Source organism: Muntiacus reevesi, chromosome 2 (assembly GCF_963930625.1).
Source record: "Muntiacus reevesi chromosome 2, mMunRee1.1, whole genome shotgun sequence".
NCBI lineage: Eukaryota > Metazoa > Chordata > Mammalia > Artiodactyla > Cervidae > Muntiacus > Muntiacus reevesi.
The window spans coordinates 145119849-145147409 of NC_089250.1; the positions used below are offsets into that span (position 1 = coordinate 145119849).

Consider the following 27561-nt stretch of genomic DNA (forward strand, 5'->3'; position numbering starts at 1 on the left):
ACACCATGGACTGCAGCAAGCCAGGCTTCCCTGTCCATCAACTCCCGGAGCCTACTCAAACTCCTGTCCATTGCGTCGGTGATGCCATCCAACCATCTCCTTAAGCAGTCTCGCAGTATGTCGCGTCTGCTTTGCATATCTTTGCAGAGTGCCAAGCATTAGCTTGGCATTAACGTCCTTGCTCACTTCAACGACCAAGACTTTCTGAGGGAGGCTCCTGCCTCCATTTCCTCTAGTTCTGCACTCAGAGCCTCTAAGTGTTCCCCTCACCCACCCCAGGCTAAGCTTTCATTAAATACGTGAAAATGCAAGCCTTCCCAATTCTTCCAGCAAAGGCGAGATATAGTGCGTCGTTTTTCTTAAAAAAGCGAACACAGATTTGCTGTCCCTCCAAAGGAATGGAGCATGAGGCAAGACTTTGAGCTTGTTACTTAGTACCCAAACCACTCCATCCACTCCCGGATATGCAACGATCCTGCGGCTCACTATCCACACGGTTGTATACCTACACTTAACTCCAGATGCTGGCGCTTGCTAGCAGAGGAGTTAGCTAAAGCGTGGGGCTAATTGCTGCTCCTGTCAAGAGGCAGACTAGTCCAGCCTAACGTTGACTGACGTCTTAGACTCTGTCTCATAATTCGGGATCTGCCTTCAACTTTCACCTTTTGACCAAAGAATCAGGCAATTTTCCTTATTCTATTAGGTGGCATGAACTAACTCAAAACTAGTTGCCTTCATTTACCCCCAGGTTATAACTGTGTCAGGAAGGTGGCCTGGCCAAAACGAGTCTACTTGTATCTTTTGCCTTGCCTTGAGGAAAATATGGAAGGCAATCTTTTACTAGAGATAGAAGTAGGAGAAAACCGCCTTTAAGACCCAGTCCTTAAGTTGAAACAGCTTTGGAAAGGAGGAATACTTGCTTAGGAATGCAAGAGCAGGAAAAAAGGCAGGAGGCAAAAACAAGGAGGAGGTTTACACAGTACACAACCACACACATTCACTTCAAGTTTTATTTTGCCTCTTGTATGGTCTTCAGATAGTTTTACATACAGTTCATTTTCTACAGGAACTGAGCTGTGATCTAAACAATCAATGAAACATCATCCCAACCATAATAAATAGCCATAACCATAGAAGATAGACAGCACAGCATTTTACGATCTTAGAGGCCTGGACATCTGTTTCATAGTTAGCTCTGTGACCAGAATACCAGCCAAACTGATTATTAAAAACAAAGATAAAGCTGCAAGCAAACTTGCTGAAAATCCTGATTCCACTGGAGGATGACCATGGAATCCACCAGATAAAATGCTAGAAATGTCCACTAGTGTACAAAATGTACTTAAAAGAGAAAAACAAAGTGACATTAAGCCGATAGAGACCCTCCCTTCATCTCAGCCTTTGAAAATACAAACTTGGTTCCAGTTGTACAACATACCTTCCATATCCTGCTACCAGTTACTGGTTTCTAACCCTGAATGTAACCCTCCTTCATTCATGTCACCCATTCGCTGCACACTCACAGGCTTTGGTTGAAAGTCACTAGGTACAATCCCTTAGAAGACTTTTTTCAAAGCCTACACTGATGGAAATCTATGAAAGAAAATGTTTTAAATTTTCTTCTCCTTGACCCTCTTCCCTCTTAGCTCACTTAAACTGCTGATACAAAACTGCTGGGAAGCAAAGTAACAAAACATTGTTACAGAGAAGTCAGTAAGCCATGATAAAAAAAGAAAATGAATCCTGCAGAGCAAGATTCAATGCAAGAGCATTTGCTCAGAACCCTTAAAAACACCAAATCTAAATTAAAATACTTGAAGCTTTCAGAACCTGCAGTTAAAGGAAAGAGAAAAGGGAAACCGTAAGTCATTGGTTAAAGTGTACTCATTCTTTTAAAAATTAGATACAAACATGCAAGAACTAAAGACTGATTTAATAAAACCAGTAGTAATCTCTTGAAATTAAAGGACAACTGACCTGTGGGCAAATGGGATCAATCAGTCCCCAAACCCTACTTGCCAGATGTCAAAACTACCATTTCACATGCTGACCTGCATTGAGGTTAATTTCCAGAAATGACTGCACTTTGCAACAGATTGTGAGTCCTATGAAGTTAGGCTCTTATACCCAAAGTGGTCATGGCCTAGCCCTAGGTGGGAGGCACTTTGAAAATAATAAAACTTCTTTTAAAAACAAAACAAAACCAAAGACAAAAGTAAAGAAAATTCACTGTCCACTGATTTACATTATTCAAAGTGCCATTCTGAACCGCACCCTTTCATTTTCAAAAGGAAAATTACAAAAACACAGAGGATAGTCAGGTTACAGCTAGTTTATATACATTTTTTTTTTTTTACAAGTTTGTCACTTTTAGGCTTTTGCCACAAACAACTGCACATCTGTCCCTACAAATCACAACTTGCCTGAACCATTGGTCACTATGAGACAACCAGCCAAGGCTTTACAAAAAAGCAGAAAAACCGTCCAAACTGAAACCGTTTCCTCAGCTTAAACTATGCCATAACCATCCCACTTGGACTCTCCACCCTGAGGCCTCTGAACCCAAATCTTTTCCATCTTTGTCACGTCTCTAAAGCATGATATACATTTTCAGTCAATAAGCCAAGGAGGATGACAAATGATTCATTACTCTTAGGTGAGAAATGCAACCACACTGGATGCAGAAAACAGTGCTGACTACATTTATTGACGACCACCTCCCTATAAGACCATGTAAGAGGTCCTGGCACCGAACACAAAACCCAACAAGGAGGCCCAAATCTCTTTCCTACAGGATTCGCAGCAGTATTATCTTCTTCCAACCAGTGAGTAAGTATCTCTAAGTATGATGCGTGAGTTTTACACAGTTCTGTTTCCAATCTGAATTGGTTGATTCATTGCCACTCCAGAGGCTGAGCTGTATGAAGACCCCAACCACCACCCACCAGGTGAAGTTAAGACTTTCCGACAGTTCATAGTGCCAGCGAATGTCACAGGCTCCGACCAAGTATAACCACATCCTTTGGAAATCCTTCCATTTTTGCAATTTCAAAACAGCCCAACTTGCTGTAAAATTCCAAAATTCTTTTATCATCAGGTCTCACTTCACAGAAAGCCCCTCGGGACCCTAGGGAAAAAAACAAAACATTCACAATATAAATGTTACTGAATTAGTAGAATTATGAACTTGTGATTAATCTTTATATATTTCAAATAGATCACAGTAGGAGCTTATCTATACCAGTCCCTAAATCTCTCACAATTTTTAAAATTTATATAAAGTCAATGGATATTAATATTCATCAATATTGCAATGATAACTATCCTAAAGTTAATGGGTATGTTAACTGGCTTGAATATGGTGATTATTTCACAATGTATTTCAAGGCATCAAATTGTACACCTTAAATACAGACAATCCTTGTCAAATATACGTCAAAAAAATTTTTTTTTGAACAGCAAGTAAAAACTCTTCCCCAGAAAGAGTTTCTTTTAGCAAACAAGTTGTCCAAAAACCTCAGTGTCTACAGCCATACCACCCTGAACTTGCCCAATCCTGTCTTATCTCGGAAGCTAAGTAGGGTTGGGCCTGGCACCAGCCTTGGATGGAACAAAACTCAAGGCAAACAATAGCTCTGCTGACATATAATTATAATATGTATACATGAATATATGAACATTATACATACACACACAAAATACCTTTGAAGGAACCACAGAGCAGAGCCTATTCCAACCTACGTCACAAGTCAACACAACCAGAATGTGTTTTTTATGTTGACATACCTCACACCTGTAGGATTCAATTCCAAGCACAACACTTCTGAGAATTATACTTTCCTCAGACAGAATTATTTCAATTATCCCACAAAGGGGACACCACTGAACCAAATGATTCAAAGATGCAACAAAGTGCATTCTCATTCATCAACAATTCTCTAATGAGTGCTCAGCTTCTGTATGTTCATTTTTGTCTTGCCCAAAGGCTAAGAAGTTTTTAGTTTTAAAAGGTTGTTGGACTTGATGGACATGAATTTGACCAAGCCCCGAGAGTTGGTAATGGACAGGGAAGCCTGGTGTGCTGCAGTCCATGGGGTTGCAAAGGTTGGACGAAGTGACTGGACTGAACTGAACTGAATGTACAGCAATGTATTTTTAAGATTTAAGTAACAAACTCAAGACAGAGTATCAGCGATTCTGCATTCCTAAATGAAGTCTTCCCAAGGTTCATTTAATTTTCAACTATCATTTATAAATCTCCTGGGAAAATAAAGTCATGTGTTTACTTCTCATTTAACTGGGGCTTAATATAAGCATTCATATTATAAAAGAGCAGCATTTTTCAATGGTTAATACACATGCAATTCTTGCAGCACTAAATCAGAAGCAAAACTGTACATGGTGAAGGGAATGTAAATTCACTTTTTTTATCCTAAAATAAGAGTCCTGTCCCTACCTAGCCCAAATACCAGCAACTCCACAATATCTACTCACCATTGGCTTTCAGTGAAGAGAGAAGGCAAGCCATCATGCTTTTGGCTACACTTGGATCTGTTACTTTTTTGTGAATATCCATCTTTATCAGAGAAGGGAAATTGGCAAGGAAAGTTTCTGGCAGTACTTCCTGCTCTTCATGGAAACTCAACATTATTTTCTGTAAAAATTAGGATGAATCTCTAACTCTATTATCTTTGTAACTTCTGTACATCTAAAATTATTCAAAATAAAAACTAAATAATTCACAATAAAACAATGTTTTTAAAGTTTGTACTGCTTGCACAAAAATGTGAATGTACTTATTAACACAACTGAACTATACCCTAGAATATGGTTAAAATAATAAATTTTATGTACATTTTACAATTTTTACCAAAAAAAAGTTTGTAATAGACACACTGGTTACTCTTCCTATGTTCCTAGGCCAAGAACCATTGGATACAGAAAAGCAACACATCAACAGCTCAGTATATTTTACAATTTTTACAAAAAAAAAAAGTTTGTAATAGACACACTGGTTATTCTTCGTATGTTCCTAGGCCAAGAACCATTGGATACAGAAAAGCAACACATCAACAGCTCAATCACCAGCATGCTGCAGTCATGTTGATGTAATTCTAAGTAAGGTAGCCTACTCCAAACTAGCCTCTTATTACACTGCCATCTAGCTAGAGGCAAAAGGTAAAAAATATAGAATTTGAGTACACTGGTGTGGGGAAGAGGGGTAGAGAATTTCAGAAAAGGGGGAGAAGCAATTCAGAAGAAAACAGACAATGTCACAAATATAAGTCCAAGTATATTCTCTGAAAGTATTTATTGAGTCTAAGTAAAGTTTATCTTCCAGAAGAAACTTTTTACTGTTCATTCCAATTACCATGTGAGGGCTTCCCTGATAGCTCAGTTGTAAAGAATCTGCCTGCAATGCAGGAGACCCCACTTCGATTCCTGGGTTGGGAAGATCTGCTGAAGAAGGGATAGGCTACCCACACCAGTATTCTTGGGCTTCCCTGGTGGCTCAGCTGGTAAAGAATCTGCCTGCAATGCAGGAGACCTGGGTTCGATCCCTGGATCAGAGAGATCCCCTGGAGAAGAGAACAGCTACCGACTGCAGTATTCTGGCCTAGAGAATTCCATGGACTGTATAGTCCATGGGGTCACAAAGAGTCGACTGAGCGACTTTCACTCACTACCATGTGAAACGCATTACTGAGAGAGCAAGTTAGCTTCATCAGCACACAAATGAGATTTTTAATTACTCAACTTGCCCTGAGTACCCAAAGAAGAAACCATAACGTACAAGTCTGGTGCTTCAAAACAGAAAGGGAAAAAAGAAGGTTCTTTCACTGTTAACACTGTGCTTTCACTTGAGAAAGGAATACAACAGCTCCAAAACAAAAAATGTTGGGAACAGTGGAAAATGCCATGCTAGTAAGAATAAGCCCTAAGAATTCTTCTCTGTAAGAAATTTAGAAAGAACTGGGATTTTAAGATATATCTGGTTGCTTTATTTTAATAAGTACTTTACTTTCTTAAAAAATTACCACTGTTTAATTCTAAATCTGTGTATTACCTCAGCCTCAGAGAGTTCTTTATCACCATTTGGTTTGGTATACTTCTCCTGCATGAAGGGAATCCAGGAAATTTTACATTTTTTAATGAAGGGGGTCACATCTACAGTGCCCAGGGCATAACCACATATGCCATCTTCATCTTCTAGGACAAAACAGTAATCCAGGCTAAGGGAAAGCAGCCCTCCTACTAACCTGCTCAGAAGAAAAGAAACCAGATGAGTTAAGTTACTAACATAAAACTTCAGAAATCAGTGATATAATAAAGTCCAATACACTCAAATGACAATGTGTGTAAACTACATTTGACATAAATAAAAATTGGAAATTTATACATATTAATAACTCAGATTTTATTACAACTAAAGTAGGACTTCTAAAGAACTGTATCTGTATTTCTAGTCTTCATCTCCCCACAACCAGATAATCCTGCCTTTGAAATGTCTACTCCCAAATCCAATAAATACTTCATCACATACTTGTCTCCAATAAGGTCAGGCTGACTTTGAAAAGGTAAACCAACTCCATCGTCATACATTTCTCTGCAAATCTTGTACACGGAAGCCTGAAAATACAATCTAATTAAACAACACATCAAGAAAAATGGCAACAGACTCTGACAATATGACTCATAAGTCATAAAGGACTTCTAGAAGAGGGAATAACAAAATGTTTGACTTGTCATAAACATTACCTCTGCTTTGTTAAATATTTATTTATTGAGTCATATTTGTAAAATCAGTAGAAAACAGCACGGTTATAGTAAACAGTGAGAACTGCCTTGCAGGGGATAGTTTTAGGCACTAAGCAGTGGCTTCAGAATTCAGCAAACTATGAGGCCGAGTCTCTCTCAGCTTTCTATACATCCAAAATATTTAAAAGGTGATTTTCCTTAAGCAGGCTTGCCTTTTTCTGTAGCTGATTATCAACAGCCTGGAAGCACTTTACAAACTGCAGAAAATATACTGGAGAACATCAGGCTAGAACAACACATCACAGAGATATTGTTCAGGATTCTGACTCTGAATACATTTCATCTGATAAAAACTAAGCACAGGACTTCCCTGGTGGTCCAGCGGCTAACACTTCACCCTCCCAATGCAAGGGGTCTGGGTTTGATTCCTGGCCAGGGAACTAGCTCCCACATGCCACAACTAAAGAAACCACATACCACAACTAAGACCCAGAGCAGACAAACAAATAAATAATTAAAAAACTAAGCACAAGATGCTGAGTCTAAACTCCTTAGGCTCTTCCTTAAACTGCCCGTGTTTAATGTTTCAGTTAACTTTCTCCATCTAAAGTTTGTATTTTAAGACACAAAAGTGATTTTTTTTAATCAGGGAGTTCAAAAGAAAGTATTAAGTGTTCACCATAACCACACTCCAAGTTGGCAGGTAGACAATTACCTCATCTTTAGGAAAATATGGTCTGATAGTATAAACTTTGGAGGTAGGAGTCAGTGGGGGTGGTTGAAAAAAGAGGTCATTTGCCCCATCAATTGGCAGCAAACGCTGTAGGAAGAAAAAAAAGGGAGACAGATTAGTGCTGGGAAGACATTTACTTCTTTTAATGAGTGTGCACTGCAGATTACCAACTTAACATTAACTGGCTACTGCAGGCAGACCTAAAGAAGATGGGTACACTATGCTTTACTAATATAAACACCTCTTTGCTGAGGGAGGGGAATGCTTCTGAATCGAAATTACCCAAACTGAGTTACATAGCTTTAGTGGCATACTACTGGGGATTTAAATTTACAGTAAAAAAAAAAAAAATCTATCCCAATTATGACAAATCTATTTTTTTAAACCAATCTTATATAGACCATCTCTCTACTAAAAGATGGCAGAACAGAATGTCAGGAGGAGAGGTTTGGTCTGAAGAGGGTTATCTGTCCAGGAGACGCTTTATCCCCAAAGCAATGCGCTTCAGTTTGCTGTGCGCAGCAGAGCACCTGTTGGGGGGAGAAAAGTAGAGCACCTGAAAAGTCCATGAACAAAATTCCAACACCAAAAAAAGTTGCATTTTGTTTAAATTTTCATTCCTGGACTGTTCTTTCAAGTACAAAATTTACTTATAAAATAATTGGGAAAATATCTCAAAGCCCTTTCACCATTCACTTGCATAATTATTCTTTTTGCTCATGGAGTTTCCACTGGCAGACAAGCATGCGCGCATTGTGCATTGCGGGCGCAGATTAAAATGCTGTGCGACCTGCAAAGAAACAATGTGAAGTGTATACCTAGAGCCGCTGCGCTTCGCAGGCGCGGGGGGGAATTGGCAGCATCTCCTTCAGAAATTACTGCGAAAGAGGAGGAAAATTTGATTTAAAATCCAGCTATGTAACTAAATTGAATTTGGGACTAGAAAGCCTTCGGCAGACCAATCCTTCCAGCCATCTGATGCGCAACATAAGGTTTCTCATAAAACAAAGAAAACGTCAATTCAGTTGTGAATTCATATTGATACCTGGAACTCTCCTGCTAGACCACCTCTAAAGGCCCAGGGTTCTTGGTCTCCAATTAAGAACTGTGCTGAAGAATGACTACGACACCCTGTTGAGATCAGATCCAAGCGGAGAACGTTACGAGAAAGGGGATTTCCTGGGGTCTCAAACGTCCAACAAACTAACAAACACTGTGGAAACAGCTCTCTAACAATAATAATCCAGGGTTTCAGGACAAGGCTGTGATAATAATTTTTTTTTAACTTGTAATGGAATTTCAATACTGACGTTCCTTCCTCTGATTAATGAACAATCACTGTTCTAGTGAAAGAGTTCCACCCTTTATTAAATTATTGGAAGGAAAGTGTCGAGTTTGTCTAAGTCACGTTTATATATTCCCTAGGTACAGCTATAAAAATCAAGGCAGCTGCTTCCTCTTTACCAAAAGTTAACTTTAAAGTGAAGTAAAGTGAAATTGATGACACATTTTATTATCACAGCCCATAAAGGAATTAAACTTGTCTGAAGTCACATTTTACATTTTGAGGAAGGGTACAGGGAAGGGAAAAATGGGAGAAAAGGGGTTAATCTTGTCAGAAAACTAAGGTCAGCAGAATAAAAGAAATTATTCAGTAAGCTGACAATGAAACACAGTGAGTACTTTTTTTGACAAGGACAATTCAAATTCAGACTTGGCTGAATTGGTAACAATACCAGTCTGACAGATTCTGAGAACTAAAGAGAGCCAACTGATGCTCCTAATTTGTCCAGAACTAAAACATACTTTTCTTAAAAGTATGACAGTATCTGGCTCCTCTGAGCAACCATTATAATCTTTGTGGTGCACTTAGCTCATACATGGAGTGGCAGGCTTTGAGGTTCAAAAATCTGCATTTAAGGTCATCACTTAACCCACTCCACAGGCAATTAAGGAACCTAATAATGAGAGAGAATTAAAAGCAAATTATAATTGCCTTCCATAGGCAATTAAGGAAGCTAGTAATAAGACAAAAATTAAAAGATAATTTGGAGGCCAAATCACAATCACCTGCCTAGTCTTCTGACAAGATAAAGCAGCGCAATATAGTTCTTTTCCAACTGAAGACAGCATTCTACCTCCTGTTCAAGTTAACAGTCTCATCAGTACAATATATAGTGTGCTAGTCAGACAGTCCCAAAGCAAACCAATTTTTTTGCTGACAATTCAGACCCATTAAGAGATTATAGCCAGGGTTGTCATTTCTCAGGGGTAGGGGTACTTAAATATATATATATATATATATATAAAATGTAGTGTTTGTTAAATAAATATGAAATAGGGTAAAAATTTTGGTTATGAAGAGAACCTGCCCCATTCCATAACTCAGTGTAAATTTACACTGCAGGGAAAAAACTATACCACTCAAACTTTAAGGAACGGCCAATTTCCCCTACCCCCCACTTTGAGACTACAACATAACTAGCACTTCCAACTATTACAATAAAAAGTTGCATGTACGAAGAGCTGTATAAATGAAAACATGGTTAATGCCTCAGTCGCTGCGCAAACGTGACTTCAGTTCATGCCTACTGCCCTTAAATCTACCTGAGCTACCTCACAGAACCTTTTAATTTAAACTAATTAATCATGACGCGCTGTGAACATCTGCCGCTGTCCATCCAATAGTAGTAGAACTTGTGCTGAGGATTCTCCCATCTGTACACAATGGGGAAGAAGATAATAGAAGTCGTTAGTAATCAAAAGTACTGCATAGCCACATTCTTTAAAGGACTGAATGCCAGCTGGACTGGAGACTGGAGGAAAACAAAGGGTTCTAATCAGTAACTCCCTAAAATTACCATAGAACCATAAAAATATTTTGTAGTGAGCTGTTGTGGAGCTATGTGGATGCCAAGATGATTACTTAAAACTTCTAAGATACCCTGACCTTGAGACTGTACGACAGCTATATACAATTAGGGAAAGCTGCCCCCGGAACTGCACAGTACAGAGGTAAAAGCCTGAGAGGAAAAAGCAGCAATACTGTATATAATCAAGAGTTTTTAATAATTTTTGAATTGAAAGCTAAGTAGCCAATGTTTTAAGCAACATTTTCTCAAACCCAATAATCTGGATTATAGGTTGGAAATTTAAGACTTCGATCCCTATAAAGGTTAATATATCCCCTGGAAGGCAAATGCCACCATCCAACAAACAATAGAGAGGTTTTTTCCTAAGCCTAAAAGCAGACAAGTATCACACAGAAGAGGTATCCTGGAGCCTTTTAACAGGAAGAGGTCACAATTCTCTCTTCTACCTGTTGTGCAATATATACAGGAACCCAAAGTTCTCTATATTCTTTTTCTCCCAATTTATTTTTTTATTTTTTTATCTTTGCCCATGCCCTGAGGGTAGTGCCCTAACCAGGGATTGAACCCATACCTCTTGCAATTGAAGTGTGGAGTGCTAACCAATGGACAGCCAGGGAATTCCCTCTATTTTCAAATTAACAATCAGACTATTTTTAGCTGCTAATTAGTTGTATCAAAGGAAATTTTTTTTAATATATTTAAGAATCTAAAAGTATATACACAGAAAGTGAGAAATCTCTTTGCTACCACTCCTGAGTAACTGTAAGCTCACAGTGTTTTTCATATTTCTATTTCACAACCAAGACTATGTAACCCATCATAGTGTTTGTGACTACTATGAAAATTGACATGTCAGTTAGCCTTGCTGCCTGCTGTGTACTATGCATAAGTCCATTACATATTCCTTATACCTGGATTGAAAACCTGAAAATGAAATGAGATTCCCTGGAGAAACTTGGCCATGCTGGTGCTTTTTACCAAGCTTGAGAACTTTAAAAAAAAAAAAAAAAGTTCACTGTTGGAGAACTTCCATTTAATGAAGCAACATTTTCAGGGGTTTGCAATTTTTATCCCCTGCTAAACCAATTACTTGGTAGAGGGATAAAGAAAAAGTTCTATGAAATAATACCAGGTAGCACCAGAATAGCCTACCACTAAAGCTCGCATGCGCACAGGGCTGGGAGGATGGCTTCCTCTTTCCAGGCCCCTTAGGTCATTTCAGCAATTGTTCTGTTAAACAGCATTAATGTTATCAAGACACAGCAAGCAGCAGAGAGCTCACATAGTCACAATTCATAGAGTCTCATCTCCAAATCAGATAAAAGTGGTATACATGGTTCCATCCAGGAAGCATTCAGTCAGAGCAAGTTAAAGTCAGTACTTTCTAACACATTTTCAAGATATTTATGCTGAATTAGCCCAAGGGAGAAAAATCAATGTGCTCAATATGTTTACTGAGGCTTGCACCTCAAGTCTGTAACAACAGCTACACCTTTGAAATCTAGGCAGGGAATTTAAATACAGTTGGAAATTCACCAATTCCCTAAAAGTTTTTCTCCCTGTGGGATAATTTTTTTTTTTAAGGGACAATATATCTGAGAAGAGATTATTCCTGGTGCACCTACCTAACCACTGTACAAAAGACTTCACCATAGACATTATACTCTTGATATCCCAAACATAGGAGTACATGTCATAAAGGATTGTCCTGTTGGCACAATTGGAGAGCCGAGTGAACATTCCCATCACTAGTCCGCACATCTCTTCAAACTTGGCTGCTCGTGACCGCCATTCTTCAATCTATTGAGGATCAATAACAACACTCAAAAAACTGGAAGTTTAAAAACATAATCTAAAGCACAGTTATGAACTAAGCAGTTTATGTTATCAAGTACCTGCAAATTTACCCTCAACATTAAAGAATCACAGGGCTTAAACTTCTAAAGATAAGCAATAAAAGTCTAAGTCTCCCCAAATATTCCTAAAATGTTCATCAACTTTGACCTTCCTTCATTCCTAACTACTGTAAGGTCAAACTATGGAAGCGCATGATTCAGCAGAGTCTGTACCTACTTTACAGAACACATTCTAAGATGTGGCCAATTCTCATTTAAGACCTCCTCCATATCATCAGCATGGGGATCCATCCAGGCCAGAGAAGCAAGTATATTAAGTATACTCACTTTTTCAGAGTCTTTTCCTTTGCAATTGACACTGACAACACTGCTATTTGCTCGAAGCCACTGGAACTCCCGTAACATCTGCGCTCCTTTGGGTCCATGCTCATAAGGAAGGTAGAACAGGTCAGCAAGTAACTGCAAATCCTCCAGAGTCACTGGTTCTGCAGTGTACAAAGGCTTTTCATTTGGACCAGGCACAAACTGCTCCTTGTTTGTCTGTTCATCAGTCTGCATAGGGGCAATATCACTGATGCAATCCTCCTGCATAGACATCTCTGGGGATTTTGATTCAGCGATGCTTTCTTTATCAGTGTCCATTGGTTTCAATTCCTCCGCCATTTTAGCGTCAACAATTTCAGTTAGTATTTGATTGTCATTCTTGTGGTCTGTTTCTTCCTGTTTTTCCACCACCATGTCCATGGGTTCCTCATCTGGCTGTTTCTTTTCTTCTTCCTTGGTCAGGGCTGTAGGCTCACCACTCAAGGCTGCTCCCTGGCTCATAATGGGCTCCTGGTAAACAGTTGTAACTACAGTTGTGGCATTTAAAGAGGGTGCTGCAACCAGAGGAGCCCCATCAACTACACTTGCTTTAGCTCCACTGTGTGCAACCTGCCTACCTATAAAAACAAATTGCCAGAAAGATAATCAGAATGAGAAACGGAACAAATAAGATCCAGAGAAATGTTTTCTACTTATCATATCTGTAACTATAAGCCTCAATTTGAGATTCCAAATAATATGAGCCCTAAGAAAAAGTGCCACTTCTCTAAACCACTAGGAGGTGAGGAAGGGAAGAGAGGGGAAACACAGATCATAAATATGGCAACACCTATTATTTTCTCCTCTTTTGAAGATCTGTATCTTTGAACAACTATTAAAAAAAAAAAAACATTTAAAAGACAAATTAACATTCCAAGAAGATAAAATATATTTAAGGCCAAAAGTAAAATTTAAAAAACCTTATTCTCTAGATTCCTAAATTTCATTTTGCTTGGTGGGCCTGTAATAAGACATCACAAATGTTCTTTATGTCTTAAATAATGTAACCCAACCCTCTTAAAAGGCCAAACTCACTGCTGTATTGATGAGGTACGCCAAACTCCTGCAACCATTCTGTTAAAGCTAACTTCAGAGCCATCTGTGGACTATAGAGTACATCAGTTTCAATATCTTCATCACTGCCTTCATTTTCTAACTTTATCTGGATTGATACAGTGCTGTCTTCACTATCAGCTGCAAAACAGAGAAAGGGCACAAAACAGTTTTGATTACAAAACACTAATTCTTACAGTAAAACTGGAGAGGCGAAGAACGAGAATAAGAACAAACCTTAAGCATAATAATGCAAACACAACCAAGACCCTTCACTGAACCACTTCACGTAGAATAGTCATCTAAGTGAAGTCGCTCAGTCGTGTCTGACTCTTTGCGACCCCATGGACTGTAGCCCACCAGGCTCCTCCATCCATGGAATTTTCTAGGCAAGAGTACTGGAGTGGGTTGTCATTTCCTTCTCCAGGGGATCGTCCCAACCCAGGGATTGAACCCAGGTCTCCCACACTGCAGACAGACGCTTTACCATCTGAGCCACCAGGGAATCCAATAATCATCTAAATGCATTGCCAAATGTAAAATCCCAAATTAAATAATAAACACTAATTTCAGAATCACTGGACAAATCATTGATAAATATCGACTGACAGTGTTTTCATCTCTAGCCCACCAATCTTTTAATGCCCAACAGGCTTTACTTATATTTTCACCCAGTGTTAAGTATCTCCTTCTCCATGAAGTCGTTTACCCACTTTTGCTTAAGAGAGGTAATCAACCACCCCCTCCTCTGTGCTCCCCCTAGGACTCTGTAGATAATTATTCTCAGTACTCATCATTCTATAGTACAATTCCTTGCCTGCTTTATTAACACCAGACTAATTCTTTCAAAGTAGGGACTATTATATTCTTTGAATCCTTAGTGTTTGATAAATATCTAATAGAGTTCCAGAAAAACATCTATTTCTGCTTTATTGACTATGCCAAAGCCTTTGACTGTGTGGATCACAATAAACTGTGGAAAATTCTGAAAGAGATGGGAATACCAGGCCACCTGACATGCCTGTTGAGAAACCTACATGCAGGTCAGGAAGCAAGTTAGAACTGAACATGGAACAAAAGACTGGTTCCAAATAGGAAAAGGAGTACATCAAGGCTGTATATTGTCACCCTGCTTGTTTAACTTATATGCGGAGTATATCATGAGAAATGCTGGGCTGGAGGAAACACAAGCTGGAATCAAGATTGCCGGGAGAAAATAAATAACCTTAGATATGCAGATGACACCACCCTTAATGGCACAAACTGAAGAACTAAAGAGCCTCTTGATGAAAGTGAAAGAGGAGAGTGAAAAAGTTGGCTTAAAGCTCAACATTCAGAAAACTAAAATCATGGCATCTGGTCCCATCACTTCATGGCAAATAGGTGGGGAAACAGTGGCTGACTTTATTTTTCTGGGCTCCAAAATCACTGCAGATGGTGACTATAGCCATGAAATTAAAAGATGCTTACTCCTTGGAAGGAAAGTTATGACCAACCTAGACAGCATATTAAAAAGCAGAGACATTACTTTCTCAACAAAGGTCCGTCTAATCAAGGCTATGGTTTTTCCAGTGGTCATATATGGATGTGAGAGTTGGATATAAAGAAAGCCGAGCACTGAAAAATTGATGCTTTTGAACTGTGGTGTTGGAGAGGACACTTGAGAGTCCCTTGGACTGCAAGGAGATCCAACCAGTCCATCCTAAAGGAGATCAGTCCAGGGTATCCACTGGAAGCACTGATGTTGAAGCTGAAACTCCAATAACTTTGGCCACCTGATGCAAAAAGCTGACTCATTTGAAAAGACCCTGAAACTGTGAAAGATTGAGAGCAGGAGGAGAAGGGGATGACAGAGGATGAGATGGTTGCATGGCATCACCGACTCGATGGACGTGGGTTTGGGCAGACTCTGAGTTGGTGATGGGCAGGGAGGCCTGATCATGGGATCACAAAGAGTTGGACATGACTGAGTGACTGAACTGAACTGAAATGTTAATGAATAAACAACTAGTCAGCATTTTGTTATCTGGAATTCAATTAAGAATTTTTCATAGATAAAAATCAGAGAGCCAATGTCTAAAATAAGAATATGTTTCATAAATGTAAGCTAAACTGAAATTACATAGTAAGCAACTCAGATAAGAATATCTAGCTATCTAAAATACACCATTTAAATATAATCATCTGAAAACATAAATTCAATCAGAATTACTCAAGGGGTAACAGGAACATTAAGACTACTTTGTCTAGTTACTCAGGTTTAAAGGCCAAGTCACATTTTAAAAACAAAGAACTGAGGCCAAAAAGTTTTTAAGTAACTTGCCCAAAGTCACTCCAGGGAGCCCTTTTTCTATCATTTACATCTCATTCACAGGACTAAACAATACCTTAAAAAATTCTTGATGACAAAAGAACATATACTCACCAATGGTTCTAGTTACCCAAAATCTCTTCCCAGGGTCAAGAATTAAATCATTTACTTACTCATCACTACATCTTTCCTTACTCCATTCATGTTTGATTTGTACCAGGTGGCAAGGGTGTGGATAGCAACATAGTTGGCTTCAAATTCACAATTTGGATTAGTCAAGACTCCTTTTAATCGTGGGATGAGTTCTGTGGATCTTCCTTTGTATGGGCCCAGAAACAGTCTCTTCTGATCATAATCATTAGCATGAATGTTATCCCAGATTACTGGAGCTCTCTTAATTATCTTCGAAACCTCTTCAATGGACTCTACTGGAATTTCTTTAGAAACAACTTTAGGACCTAGAAATAAGGTCATCATTTATTAAAAGACTCTCATACATGGTTTTTCAAAATAGTAATATATTGTACGTAACTTTTTGTTATATTTTTAAACAATTTTTCTTTTTAAAACAACACAGCAACATGTGCTTCTACTCAGCTTAATCCCCTTGCTCAGTCAGTATTTCCTCAGAGTAAATTCCTAGAATTAGTGTTTAGAAGACACAAATATTAAAGGTTTGGGCAAGTTTCCTCAAAATGATACACGAATAAGAAACAAATTTTCCATGTAAACAATTTTTTTCCAATATAATATATCCTCATTTAGACAAACTCTAATTAACCTAAACCCTGGGAGGGCTTCTTCCCTTAATTCTTAGAATGAAAGCTAATACAGCTCATCAATTACTAGTTTCAATCTAGCATTAAGGCTTTCATTTCATTAAATACAACATTCTTGACTTTCCTGGTGATATAGTAGATAAGAATCCACCTGCCAATGCAGGAGACATCCCTGGTCTGGAAAGATTCCACATGCTGCAGGGCAGCTAAGCCTGTGTGCCCTAGAGCCTAGGCTCTGCAACAAGAGAAGCCACTGGAAGGAGAAGCCTGTGCACCGCAGCTGCCAACTAGAGAAAGTCTGTGGGCAGCAACAAAGATGCAGTGCAACCGCAACGAAAATAGAAATTAATAAACTATTTTGATATTCACTCACTGCAAAATCCTCAAAAGATATTCTTAACACTAAGTGAAGAGTGTATACTTTGTAAAAGAAAGAGAATCTCATTAAGCCTCAGCAAAGTATACAATTAACCAAAAAAACCAATTTCTCTAGATCCTAGTTAATTAAAAGTTTTACTGTATAAATGTTTAAAACTTACCTGTCCAAAGCACCTCAATTCCGGGTAGAAGCTTTTCACCCACAGTCCTTAAATAAGGAGACTGAGACACATTTGGATAACAGAAAGTGCCACAATATTCTGAATGTAGGGGGAAAAATTAATCAGTAAAATAGGAATGAAATAGTCATGAGTATTTTAATGGGGATAAAAATGTCTATCAATTTTAAACTATTTTCATCCAAATGATAAAAGGCCTCTATCTCATGCCCCCAAAGAAGTCAACAAACTAGCTCATTTATGTATTAAAAAAAAAAACAATTCATAAAACCTGATATTCCTCCTCCAGAAGTGGGACAGATCAATCCTTATGATCCTATGGTCACTAGAAATTTAAGTTTACTAAAGATAAATAATTGGAATTTTTAGCATTTTCTACAAACTTTGAATTGCCTACATTTCTCAGTTTCAATCAGAGGCCAAACAGACTGGATTAATATCATAATAAAAATAAAACAAAATTATGCCCCTGGCTTAGAATTCAATTATAACTGATTATAATTTGCAATGAATTAAGTAACTACCAAGTATGATCTTATTAAACATTACTTGAATATTCATGTAGCATCAGAAGAGATAAGGTTCACAGTTCACAATACTCTTAACAAGACAGACAAACACATAGTTAAATCAATACAGTCTAAAATTTCTTAGAACTTTTTCAACTCTTCCTGAACAAGAAGTCAAGTCTGGGGAAGTTTTCTTATAGGCTGAATTTAGAGAGGGGGAAAAAAAAAAAGGGAAAAAAACATTTTCAGTGGAAGGAAAAAGGGAGAAGTAAGGGGGGGGGGGAGGAAAAGGGGGAAAAATTATTAAGCTTTTTGTTCTGACTACTGGAAGTAAGAGCCCAGATGGGAGTAAGAGAAATGAAAAGGGACACAGATAGGCAAGGGCAGAAAAAAGGAACAAGTAGGAAGGAAATGAGAATCGACTTAGTTAAATGCAATGTAAATTTGCTTTTTTCTAGTTTTCACTTTGATAATACTATTCCCTTCCTCTAATCCGGAAAAGGTAATGTTCATATACTTTTAGTACCAAAAAATACATAAAATCTTTCGCCTATTCAGTTGTCATTTATTAAACCCTAAAATTTCTCCAACTTAAGATCTGGAGAAACATCTTCTAGAAAAAGAATTCCTACCTTTACATACTAAAGGGACAGGAAACAACAATAAAACTCATACATTGTCTTTTGAAAGTTATGTATTTCAAGACTAGTTAAATAGAAAGCTATTATATACAATACCTGTGGGACAAAAGAGGAAAGTTTCTGGCTCTCCTAGGTATTGATAAATTTCATTTGTGATGGAGACCTGGGCATGAGCAAAAGAACTGAATACCTCTTTGTCAGCTGCACACATATTATGGTCAATATCATCAAAAAGCAAGGCAAATGACCTGCATCCAAACTGAGAAACCTAGGAAAGAAAAAAACAAACAAACAAACAAGATGCTTTAGAAGCTCATCTTAAAGAGTAAAAACTACAGGCTTTAAACTATATTTAATACATAGTTAATAGTTATACGTAAAAGTCAAATATTTTCCTTAACAGAATGTTCAACGCCAAACCACTCCCTCTCTGTGTTAAAAAGCTACACAGTTTCGGTACCCATATTTTCATTTGGGTTTGAGTGCTCTAAGCAAATTGTCTAACAAAGCTTCTATCACATGGCTTATCCTTCTACATCTTTCACTACAGAAGATACATACCAGAGGAAAAAAATGAACGATAAACTCTAAGATATGAAAAATCCAAGTCATTTGCTCTAGTCAAGATGCACTGATGCTAACTAATTTCTTTGCACATAAACCTAAGTCATCAATCAGAAAGACCAAAATAGCAGAATATGATCAAGCAGGGAAATAACCTCTTAGGAGCTTATTCACAGAAATTTAACTACTTTTTTTTTTTCCCCCCTGGCTGCAGCACACAGATTGCGAGATCTTAGTTTCCCAACCAGGGACTAAACCCAGTCCTGGCAGTGAAAGCACCAAGTCCTAACCCTTGAACAGCCAGGGAAATCCCAAACTTTTAGGTTGGTACAAATGTTAACTGCAATTTCAGACTGTTGATTTTAAATCGTTATAATTAGGTTCAAACACATCTTTTATAACTCAAAATAGGAACCATTACAGTCAACACATTTTTGCCAACGAGAGTTAAGTTTATCTCTGTAACGTAAAAATCCATGCTTCGGGATTTAACAAACTCTTGGAAAACACTTCCTGCATCCTGCTGGTTTTGGAAGCATTTTCCCTGCAAAAAGCTGTTGAAATGCTTGAAAAAGTGGTAGTCGATTGGCTAGAGGTCAGGTGAATATGGAGGATGAGACAAAACTCTGCAACCCAATCCATTCAACTTTTGAAGCATTGGTTGTGCAAGTGCGGTCAGGCATTGTAATGGAGAAGATTGGGACTTGATCAATGCCGTCTGCAGGTGCTGCAGCTTCCAGGGCATCTCATCGTGAGCACACTTCTGTGATGTATGTGAGCATACTTCTTGGATGTAATGGTTTTGCTGGAATTCAGAAAGCTGTAGTGGATCAGACTGGCAGCAGACCACCAAAGTGACCAGGACCTTTTCTGGTGCAAGTCTGGCTTTAAGAAATGCTTTAGAGCTTCTGCTCAGTCCAACCACTGAGCTGGGCATCACTGGTTGTAGTATGAAATCCACTTTTTGTTGCATGACACCATCCAATTGAGAAATAGTTCATTGTTGCATGAAATAAGACAACACTTTAAAACAATGATTTTTTTGGTTTTCGGTCAGCTCAAGAGGCACCCTTTTATCAGGCTTTTTCACCTTTCCAATTTGCTTCAAATGCTGAACCACCATAGAATGGCTGACAATGAGTTCTTAAACTTGTCTAGTTGTAAGAGGAGCAGCCTCAATAAAGGCTCTCAGTTGGTTGTTGTCAACTTCTGATGGCCAGCCACTGTGCTCATATTCAAGGCTCTCGTCTCCCTTGCAAAACTTCCTGAACCACCATTGCACTGTGCATTCATTAGCACTTCCTAGGCCAAATGCATTGTTGATGTTGTGTCTCCGTTGTCTTATGACCCATTTTTTAACTCGAGTAAGAAAACTGCTTGAATTTGCTTTTTTGTCTAACATCATTTTCATAGTTTCAAATGCATGTAAAATATACAGCAAGTAATAAGTCATTAGCAAAAAAACAAAGTGAGAAATGCACATTAAAATGATGTATGATATATTCACATTTAAGAATGTATTTCAACATCAAATGGCAAATGTCAACACTGCAAAACCACAATTACTTTTACAACAACCTATTAACTTTAAATTCTTTACCAGCCATTCCTATACCACCAATAACATACAATTTTTTTTTCTTTTTAAAAGGTGCACCACAATGTAAGTGGGATCTTAGTTCCTTGACCAGGGATGGAACCGATACCCCTGGCAGCAGAAGCATGACGTCTTAGCCACTGGACTGCTAGGGAAGTCCAATATAAACTTTTAATAAACATTGTACACTTACTTTACCAAAACAGATGTGCAGCTTTTATACTAAGTAGAATGTAGATTCCAATCAGGTTCAACAACAGCTTACACATTTACCTAGTTTTTCTCATTTTGGAAAACTAGCCAGTCATTTCCAGACTGAATTATGTCTCTTAACCATATAACCGAGTGAATCCTATTTCTATAACCTCACTCAGAAGTTCAGTCAAGCAAGCATTCAACAGCATACAGAGTTTCTGGAAATGTGACTCTGGAAGACTCAGAATCAGCTGGAATGTGAGGTAAGTCTCCACCTCAAGTCTTCATTAAGAATCTATGGGAATGGAGCTTATGAGCATTCTTTTAAGCATTACTTCTAAGCATTCTTTTAAGGCAGTTCTTATGCAAAGGGAAATTTGTAAAGCAATGGTACCTCCAGTAAAGCTCTTTTCACTCCCTTTAGAAAATATTCTTATCAAAAGTAAAAAATTTGCACAGAAAGTAAAAATCTGTACAGAAACAAAGAAGTACTATGAATCTGGTTTTCTTTTTATATCATAAAAGCAACTCAGAAACTTTTCAGTTTCATGTACTGACTCAGGGAAAAATAATGAAAAAGCAAGGAAATTACCTGGTCCAGTTTGCGTTTCAATGTAGACACTTCCTTGGGGTTAGAAAAAGTGATATCCAATCCAGGTGAGATAGCATAGATGAACTCTATCTCATATTCCCGTGCAGCAGAGATAAGAGTCATAAGTTGCTCTAAAGAACAGAGTCCATGACTTTAGAAAGCAGCACAGAAAACTAAAAAGACCCTTCACCTTTAAACTGAAGGTTATTTTTCTCCGATTTTCAATAAGTCAAGAGAAAAAGTCCCTTCAATTTTACAAAATTGTCATGTCCAATGTGACAACAGGCCTTACATAACGGCACAAACTTGATACAATTTAATATCACCCTGAACTCAATAAAAAAATTCTCTTCCTTCCATTGCCATTTCTCAAAAATACTCAATTAAGGCATCAATCTTCTTACTGAATGCAAACCAATTTTATTTCTCAAGTGTTTGAGAGTTATGTTTTTGTTTTTGCTGTCTCTGTACAACTGGAATTCCTAAAAAAATAACTCTATATGTAACTACTTTATAATTTAGAAGAAAAAAAAATGTGTTAAGACCCAGGGTTAAATGATGGCCTTAACAATCTTGACATCTCTGTAACTACAACAAAAAAATCTATCACAGCTTTAAGTTTCTAAAATGTGACAATTTTCCTAAGTAAATTGAAATACTATTCCATACCACAAGATATATCTTTAAATAACTTTCAGTAGTATCTTAAGATATTCATTTAACTATATTTTGATCACATTAAATTTCATTACCAGCATCACCAGAAATCAAGTTGAAGAACACAGGTTATATAGAGTAGTAAACAACAAACTAGATGGAGTTTTAATTACTTTTTTCATAATTTAAGAAAACTTTCTGCCTTCACTATCTTGGCTGGGCTCTATAACCAAATATCAAGTTAATTATTTGTTAATTTATTTGCAACTAACTTACTTGCAGCAAGTAAATTACTTGTTAGTTATAATTTAATTCCAGGTATGAAAATGTTCCCCCATTCACTCAAGTACACAAAGAAAAGCACTTCACCATTTGTCTTAGTTACTTGTATTTATGAATTTTATGTAGTTAACTCGACATAAGAACACACGCAGAAAGGACAGTTTGAGAGCTTTCACTTCAATATAGGCCTGAACCAGGGTAAGGTCCTTCTTGACTTTAAATAAAGACAGGACCAGTATAGTAATCAACTGACTAAGACCAAGCCATACCTGGCTGAACCTGAAGCAAAACAATCAGTAATACTAACCCTGTCTTTATTTTAGATTTTGGTATTTTGTTCATGGATTTTTTCGCATTAGTTCTGGTTTTAAAAATAGATAATACTTTTTATCTTTATTACTGATTTTTTGGAGTACTTTAAAACTTACACCCAAGGCAGGCACCTCACTTGCCTTGCCAGAGGCCTAGCCTTGCTTCAGCACCTCTCTGTCCAATGGCCTACTGCTTACTGGCAGAAGTTAAAAAATACAATTATGACCACAAAACAGGTGGAATGAGACTGGCAAAGTCATGAATCACACCATGGCCAGACATTGTTATCGCTATTCTTTCAATATGCACTCACACACAGAGTTACCATATAAAAGAAAACTACCTACAAAGTGAAAGTGGAATACTTAATTCTTGTACAACTACATTTAAAATACACCTGTTTTCTTCACAGACTCTACATTTACAGATTAAAAAGAAAAAGATTACCGGCTTCCTCCACTGAATACATCTCTCGCCAAAACATCCTATGTTTGTAGTCATCTTTTGGAGCATACAAATATGTATTTAATTCCCATTTCTGGAGCCTTAAGAGGAAAGAAAATTACATGTATATAAACAGGCAATATGCATAACCAGTATACCTCAATTTTTTCCCTTTTCTGGGAGCAGCTCCATCTCTTAAAAAGCTAATATTCTGGGCCAGTAGCTTTTAACCTTTTTCAAGTCCAATGGAGTTGTAAAAAAAATTAAATAAGGAATGTTAACATATCCAACAGTTTTAAATAAAAATACAATAGCTCTGAGTGAAGCAAGTGAAGCTCAAAACCTATCCAGCTTTCCCAGGCAAGTCTGAGAACCACTTGCCTAGGTGAAAAGGAAGAAGACCAAGGTTAAAATAACTTCTGCAACTGAGAAATCATCAAACTGTACTTGGCCTATTCAGTGCTAGTGTTTCCTCAAACAAAAGGAAATATTAATTAAGACTCTCCTTTACATAATAAAAAATTACCTTCTAAAGAGTTCTTTTCTCTGTTCCATAACCCATGGTCTTCCATAAAATCCTGGATTCAAAAGTAAGAATGAAATTTTAAGAATGTGATAAACTGTGTACTGAGAAAAGCAGATTATAATACAAATGACATCAGTTTGTAAACAATACAAAAATTTGAAGGATGTTTAACAAAATATTAACATGTTTTATTGTGAAATTATAAAGTGACTTTAATTCCCTTTTTGCTTAGGCAAATTATCTGGTTTTTCTACCATGGACACTAATTACTTATGTGATAAAGTTATCTAAAAAGAGCTAAACGTCATCTCTTTTCACTGTCAAAAAATACCATATATTTAAACCTAACTTTTAAAAAAGATTATCTCAATCTTACAGTGAGGAGAGGAGAAGCCTAGTAACCCCAAGCTGCTATTAATAACGAGTACTATCTAGGAGGGGAGTTAAACCACTTTTAGAGGTAGAAAAGGTTGGAAAAAAATCAGGAACAGAATTAGTAAAGAATCTGACTGACCCAATTTTATGATTTTGTTTTCCAAAATTACATTATAAAAGAGACCCAAAAAGTGCCTTTAACTACACTCACAGCAAATTCAACACCAGAACTGGCCCAAACAGGAAACTCAAGCAATCTCAATTCCAGAGCAAATGTTTGAACAACTGAAAATTCAAGAATGTGACTCACTCCAGTATCCCATGTGGGGGCACAGCACTAGTAATGCAAGAAACAAACCAGCAGATGAATGATGTTAGTGATATAAGCACCAAACTGGTATTACAGCTTGCCTAACCTTTATTTTCACCAGTCTCAATCTAATCATCTACCAGAGATAAGGACAACCTCTCAAGAATATTATGAAGATGGTTCAAATTCTGTTTTGAACACAAAATGCTCCTTACACACACAATTTAACAAACTCAAAACCAAACTCAAAACCAAAATTTCTGAAGTGTAATAACCACCACTCTAAACTGAATGGTTACTCTGCACAAAGACAATGAAACAGACCAAAAAATAAAAATTAAAAATTCATTAGGTACTAATGCCTGAAACTGTAGCACTTGGAATCTGGACAATTCCATGGTTACTCTCTTACAAGTGATTTAAAATGTTAAGTTAATTTTACAAGTCTTTGTAGCTTTCCTTCAACAGTTTGCATTATTATTACCTCTTGGAGTAGGCATTAAACTTTCCCTTAGAGCTGTCTGAACATTCAAAAAATTTTTTTTCAAGGGTCTAACATTTTAATCCTCAGAAACCCTAACTTTGCTCTTTGAGAGTAAGGTTCATGGTTTTAGTTAACTAGCACCACAGAGGAAGCGGGGCTGTTACACGAGTAATCAACAAAGATTCCTCCACAGAACTTGCAACATTATTCAGGTCAGTAAAGTGAACCTTAAGAACTGGGAACTTTGGTGATTGTCAGTGCAGTTCATCCTTGCTTCAAAAAAAAAAAAAAAAAACCAAACAACTCGTAAAAAAAAAAAACCCCAAAACAAAACTAACACTCAAGGTAGACCTTTTTGGCAAAACTTTTGTTTCACTTTTATATAGGTACACATATGTGTGTGTTGGTTTGTGATGTAAAATGTACTTTTAAAATCAATAAATTTTGTTGGCCACTGTAAATACTTGCAAATAAAGCACAAATTAACCTCATAAGTATGTAAATAAATAAAATCAACAAAGGTTTGTGAGGGAAAGAAAAAACAAACATCAAAAAAAAAAAAAAAAATCAGGTGCTTAGTCACCATGGAAATATTCTAGGGAATGAGAAGGAGAAAAGACAATTCTAAGTAGACTAGTTCCCTTTTAATACTATTCTGAAAAATAAATCAACTGGTCTTAACCACAGCTAGCTTTTTCTATAATTACTGAAGGTGTAATCCACAGGCAAGTTTCCTTAGTCTCAATGTAGTCTAGCTCTAAAATTTCTAATTGTCCAGCACTTCTCTCCCACCCTCCATCCCAAGATCTTAGGTCACAAAACACAGATTCTTTTCCTAGTATCTCCCTGCAGATTCTAGTCCTATAAATACATCGATGGATAAGTCAAGCAAATCAATCATGTTTTCATAAACACCGACTCCAGACAAACACATAGGTAGTTTTTCCATTCTGTTTTCCCCAAAATTGTGCAACAGTTAACTTCACTTCGCTTCATTTCTAACCCTAGCTGCCAACTAGTCTGTTTTCCCCTACAATTAAACTTTATCTTTCATATGAATACTCCATATGTTTGGAAGTTCTCATCCATGAGGACAATCCTTCTTTCCTTTTCCATGCCTTTCTGGTTTTGTATGAAGACCAGTTATTTATCTGTTACTCCTAAGCACACCATTACATAAAAGAAAACTAATGAAGTATACAAGCTAGGAAACCCTGGGTTAGCCAAAATACTTAAGAAAGTTCGAATACATGCTGGACTTCAGGTAAGAGCAATGATGAAACTGATTCATACTTTCATAGAATGCCCATCTGTGCAACATTTGTCCATTACATTCATAAACTGTGATACACTCTTCTACTCATTTTCTCCAACCACCAAAAAAAGTCCATCATTCCTAAATGGTAATGGGAAAGGAGGTGGTGAAAAGGAATTTCTAAACCTCTTCTGCAATAACTAAACTAAAAATTCCACATCTCACAGATACTATTGAAATCAAAGCTTCATCCCCCAGAGGCAAGGTAGAGTAGTTAGCAAAGGGCAATTTTCCAGGCTGCAAATGAAACTGGATTCAAACGGTGGGCAGTTGAGAACCGAATAAACAAAACAAAAAACAAACCAAAAAGACCACCTCTAAGCAAAAAGGAATTTGTAAAACTATAGGCCCACAGTGCTCCTCTTCACTCCAGGAATACAACTAGCACATCTGATGGGTAGTCTTTTTTTCCTCAAGGGTAAGGGCAGCAGCACCATACATGCCTTTCCGTATGTGAACACAAACCACCCTAGCAAACAAGATCCCAAGGTACAAAGATGTAAAACTCAGAGCTCAAGACCAGACTCCCCACACCGCCTCCACCAGAGCACGCCTGGCTCCAGGTCCAAGGCGGGTGGGGTCAGGCATGTTAATAGCCAGAGGGGAATTCGACGCCGTTCCAGAACGCGAGAGAAGACTTGCCCACCCTCTCGCCTCCTGCCTCTTTCCAGCAGGGTCAAATTTCAGACCCACAGGAATAATCCCCTTTTAGAGCTTCCCCCCCTCCCCCCGTGCCCGCCACCGCCGCCGCCCAGGCTCCGCCGCCATCCGCCTAACCAGGAAAGAAGAGATTACTACTGGGGTGGGGCGGGGGGAGGACGCTCCTGCCCAGCCCGCGCGCCACAGCTCTCACCTTCCACCACGCCACACAGGAACCTTCGAGCCCCTCCTGCCGCCCCGGCCACCGCTGCTCCCCCGGCCCCGGCTGGGTTGTCTTCTCCAGGGGCTGGAGCTGCCTGCGGTTCCAACGATGCCCCCGCGGAGGCGGCAGGGTTGGAGTTGAGCTCGCTCTCCCGCTCCTCCAGCGCCGCCTGGCTCTCCTTCTGCACCATTCTCCTGCCCCCGGCCGCCGCCACCTCTGCAGGTCCTCCTCGGCCTCCGTCCGTTGGGCCGCCGGCCCGGAGCCCTAGAGAGGGCCTCGGCTCCTAGCGCGCGCCCTTCCTGCTCCTTCCCTTCCCCCTCTGCCCTTCCCCCTCCCTCTCCGCAGGGACCCGAATGCCCGGATGAGAAGGGCGGCGGCACCGGCGCGAGCCCTTTGTCAGCCGCTGCCTCAGCCTAAGCTGGGGAAGGCCGGAACCCTAAGCGCAGAGCGAGTCCGCGACGTATCCTTCCCTGGAGGCAGATGGCCAAGGCTCTTTTTCTCCTTCTCAGTTAGGTTCTGTTGACCTTCCGATAATCCTAGCTCTCCCGCTGCCGCCTCCCGAAGCCCCTGGGTCTCCTCTGCCGCTGCCTCTACCGCCCGCTTCCTGTTTAT

At 38.4% G+C, this 27561-nt stretch overlaps 1 protein-coding gene across 5 annotated transcripts; it reads right to left on the bottom strand.

Annotated features, from left to right (window-relative positions):
• Nucleotides 1-996: 996 nt before the first annotated feature.
• Nucleotides 997-27561, bottom strand: OGA (O-GlcNAcase). Of its 5 annotated transcripts, XM_065923177.1 has the most exons (16): nucleotides 26941-27561; nucleotides 23604-23655; nucleotides 23081-23178; nucleotides 21383-21513; nucleotides 18531-18702; nucleotides 17267-17365; nucleotides 16122-16406; nucleotides 13620-13778; nucleotides 12549-13162; nucleotides 11991-12165; nucleotides 8538-8623; nucleotides 7475-7579; nucleotides 6545-6630; nucleotides 6068-6260; nucleotides 4495-4654; nucleotides 997-3127 (listed from the first exon to the last, which is right to left on the bottom strand). In XM_065923177.1, exons 1-16 carry the CDS (start codon nucleotides 27137-27139, stop codon nucleotides 2991-2993), a joined length of 2751 nt encoding a protein of 916 aa, XP_065779249.1. In that variant the 5' UTR covers nucleotides 27140-27561; the 3' UTR covers nucleotides 997-2990. The 5 variants fall into 5 exon arrangements, with proteins under 5 accessions (XP_065779249.1, XP_065779251.1, XP_065779253.1 ...); XM_065923179.1 differs by lacking the exons at nucleotides 997-3127; nucleotides 4495-4654; nucleotides 6068-6260; nucleotides 8538-8623 and adding an exon at nucleotides 8311-8370; XM_065923181.1 differs by lacking the exons at nucleotides 997-3127; nucleotides 4495-4654; nucleotides 6068-6260; nucleotides 8538-8623.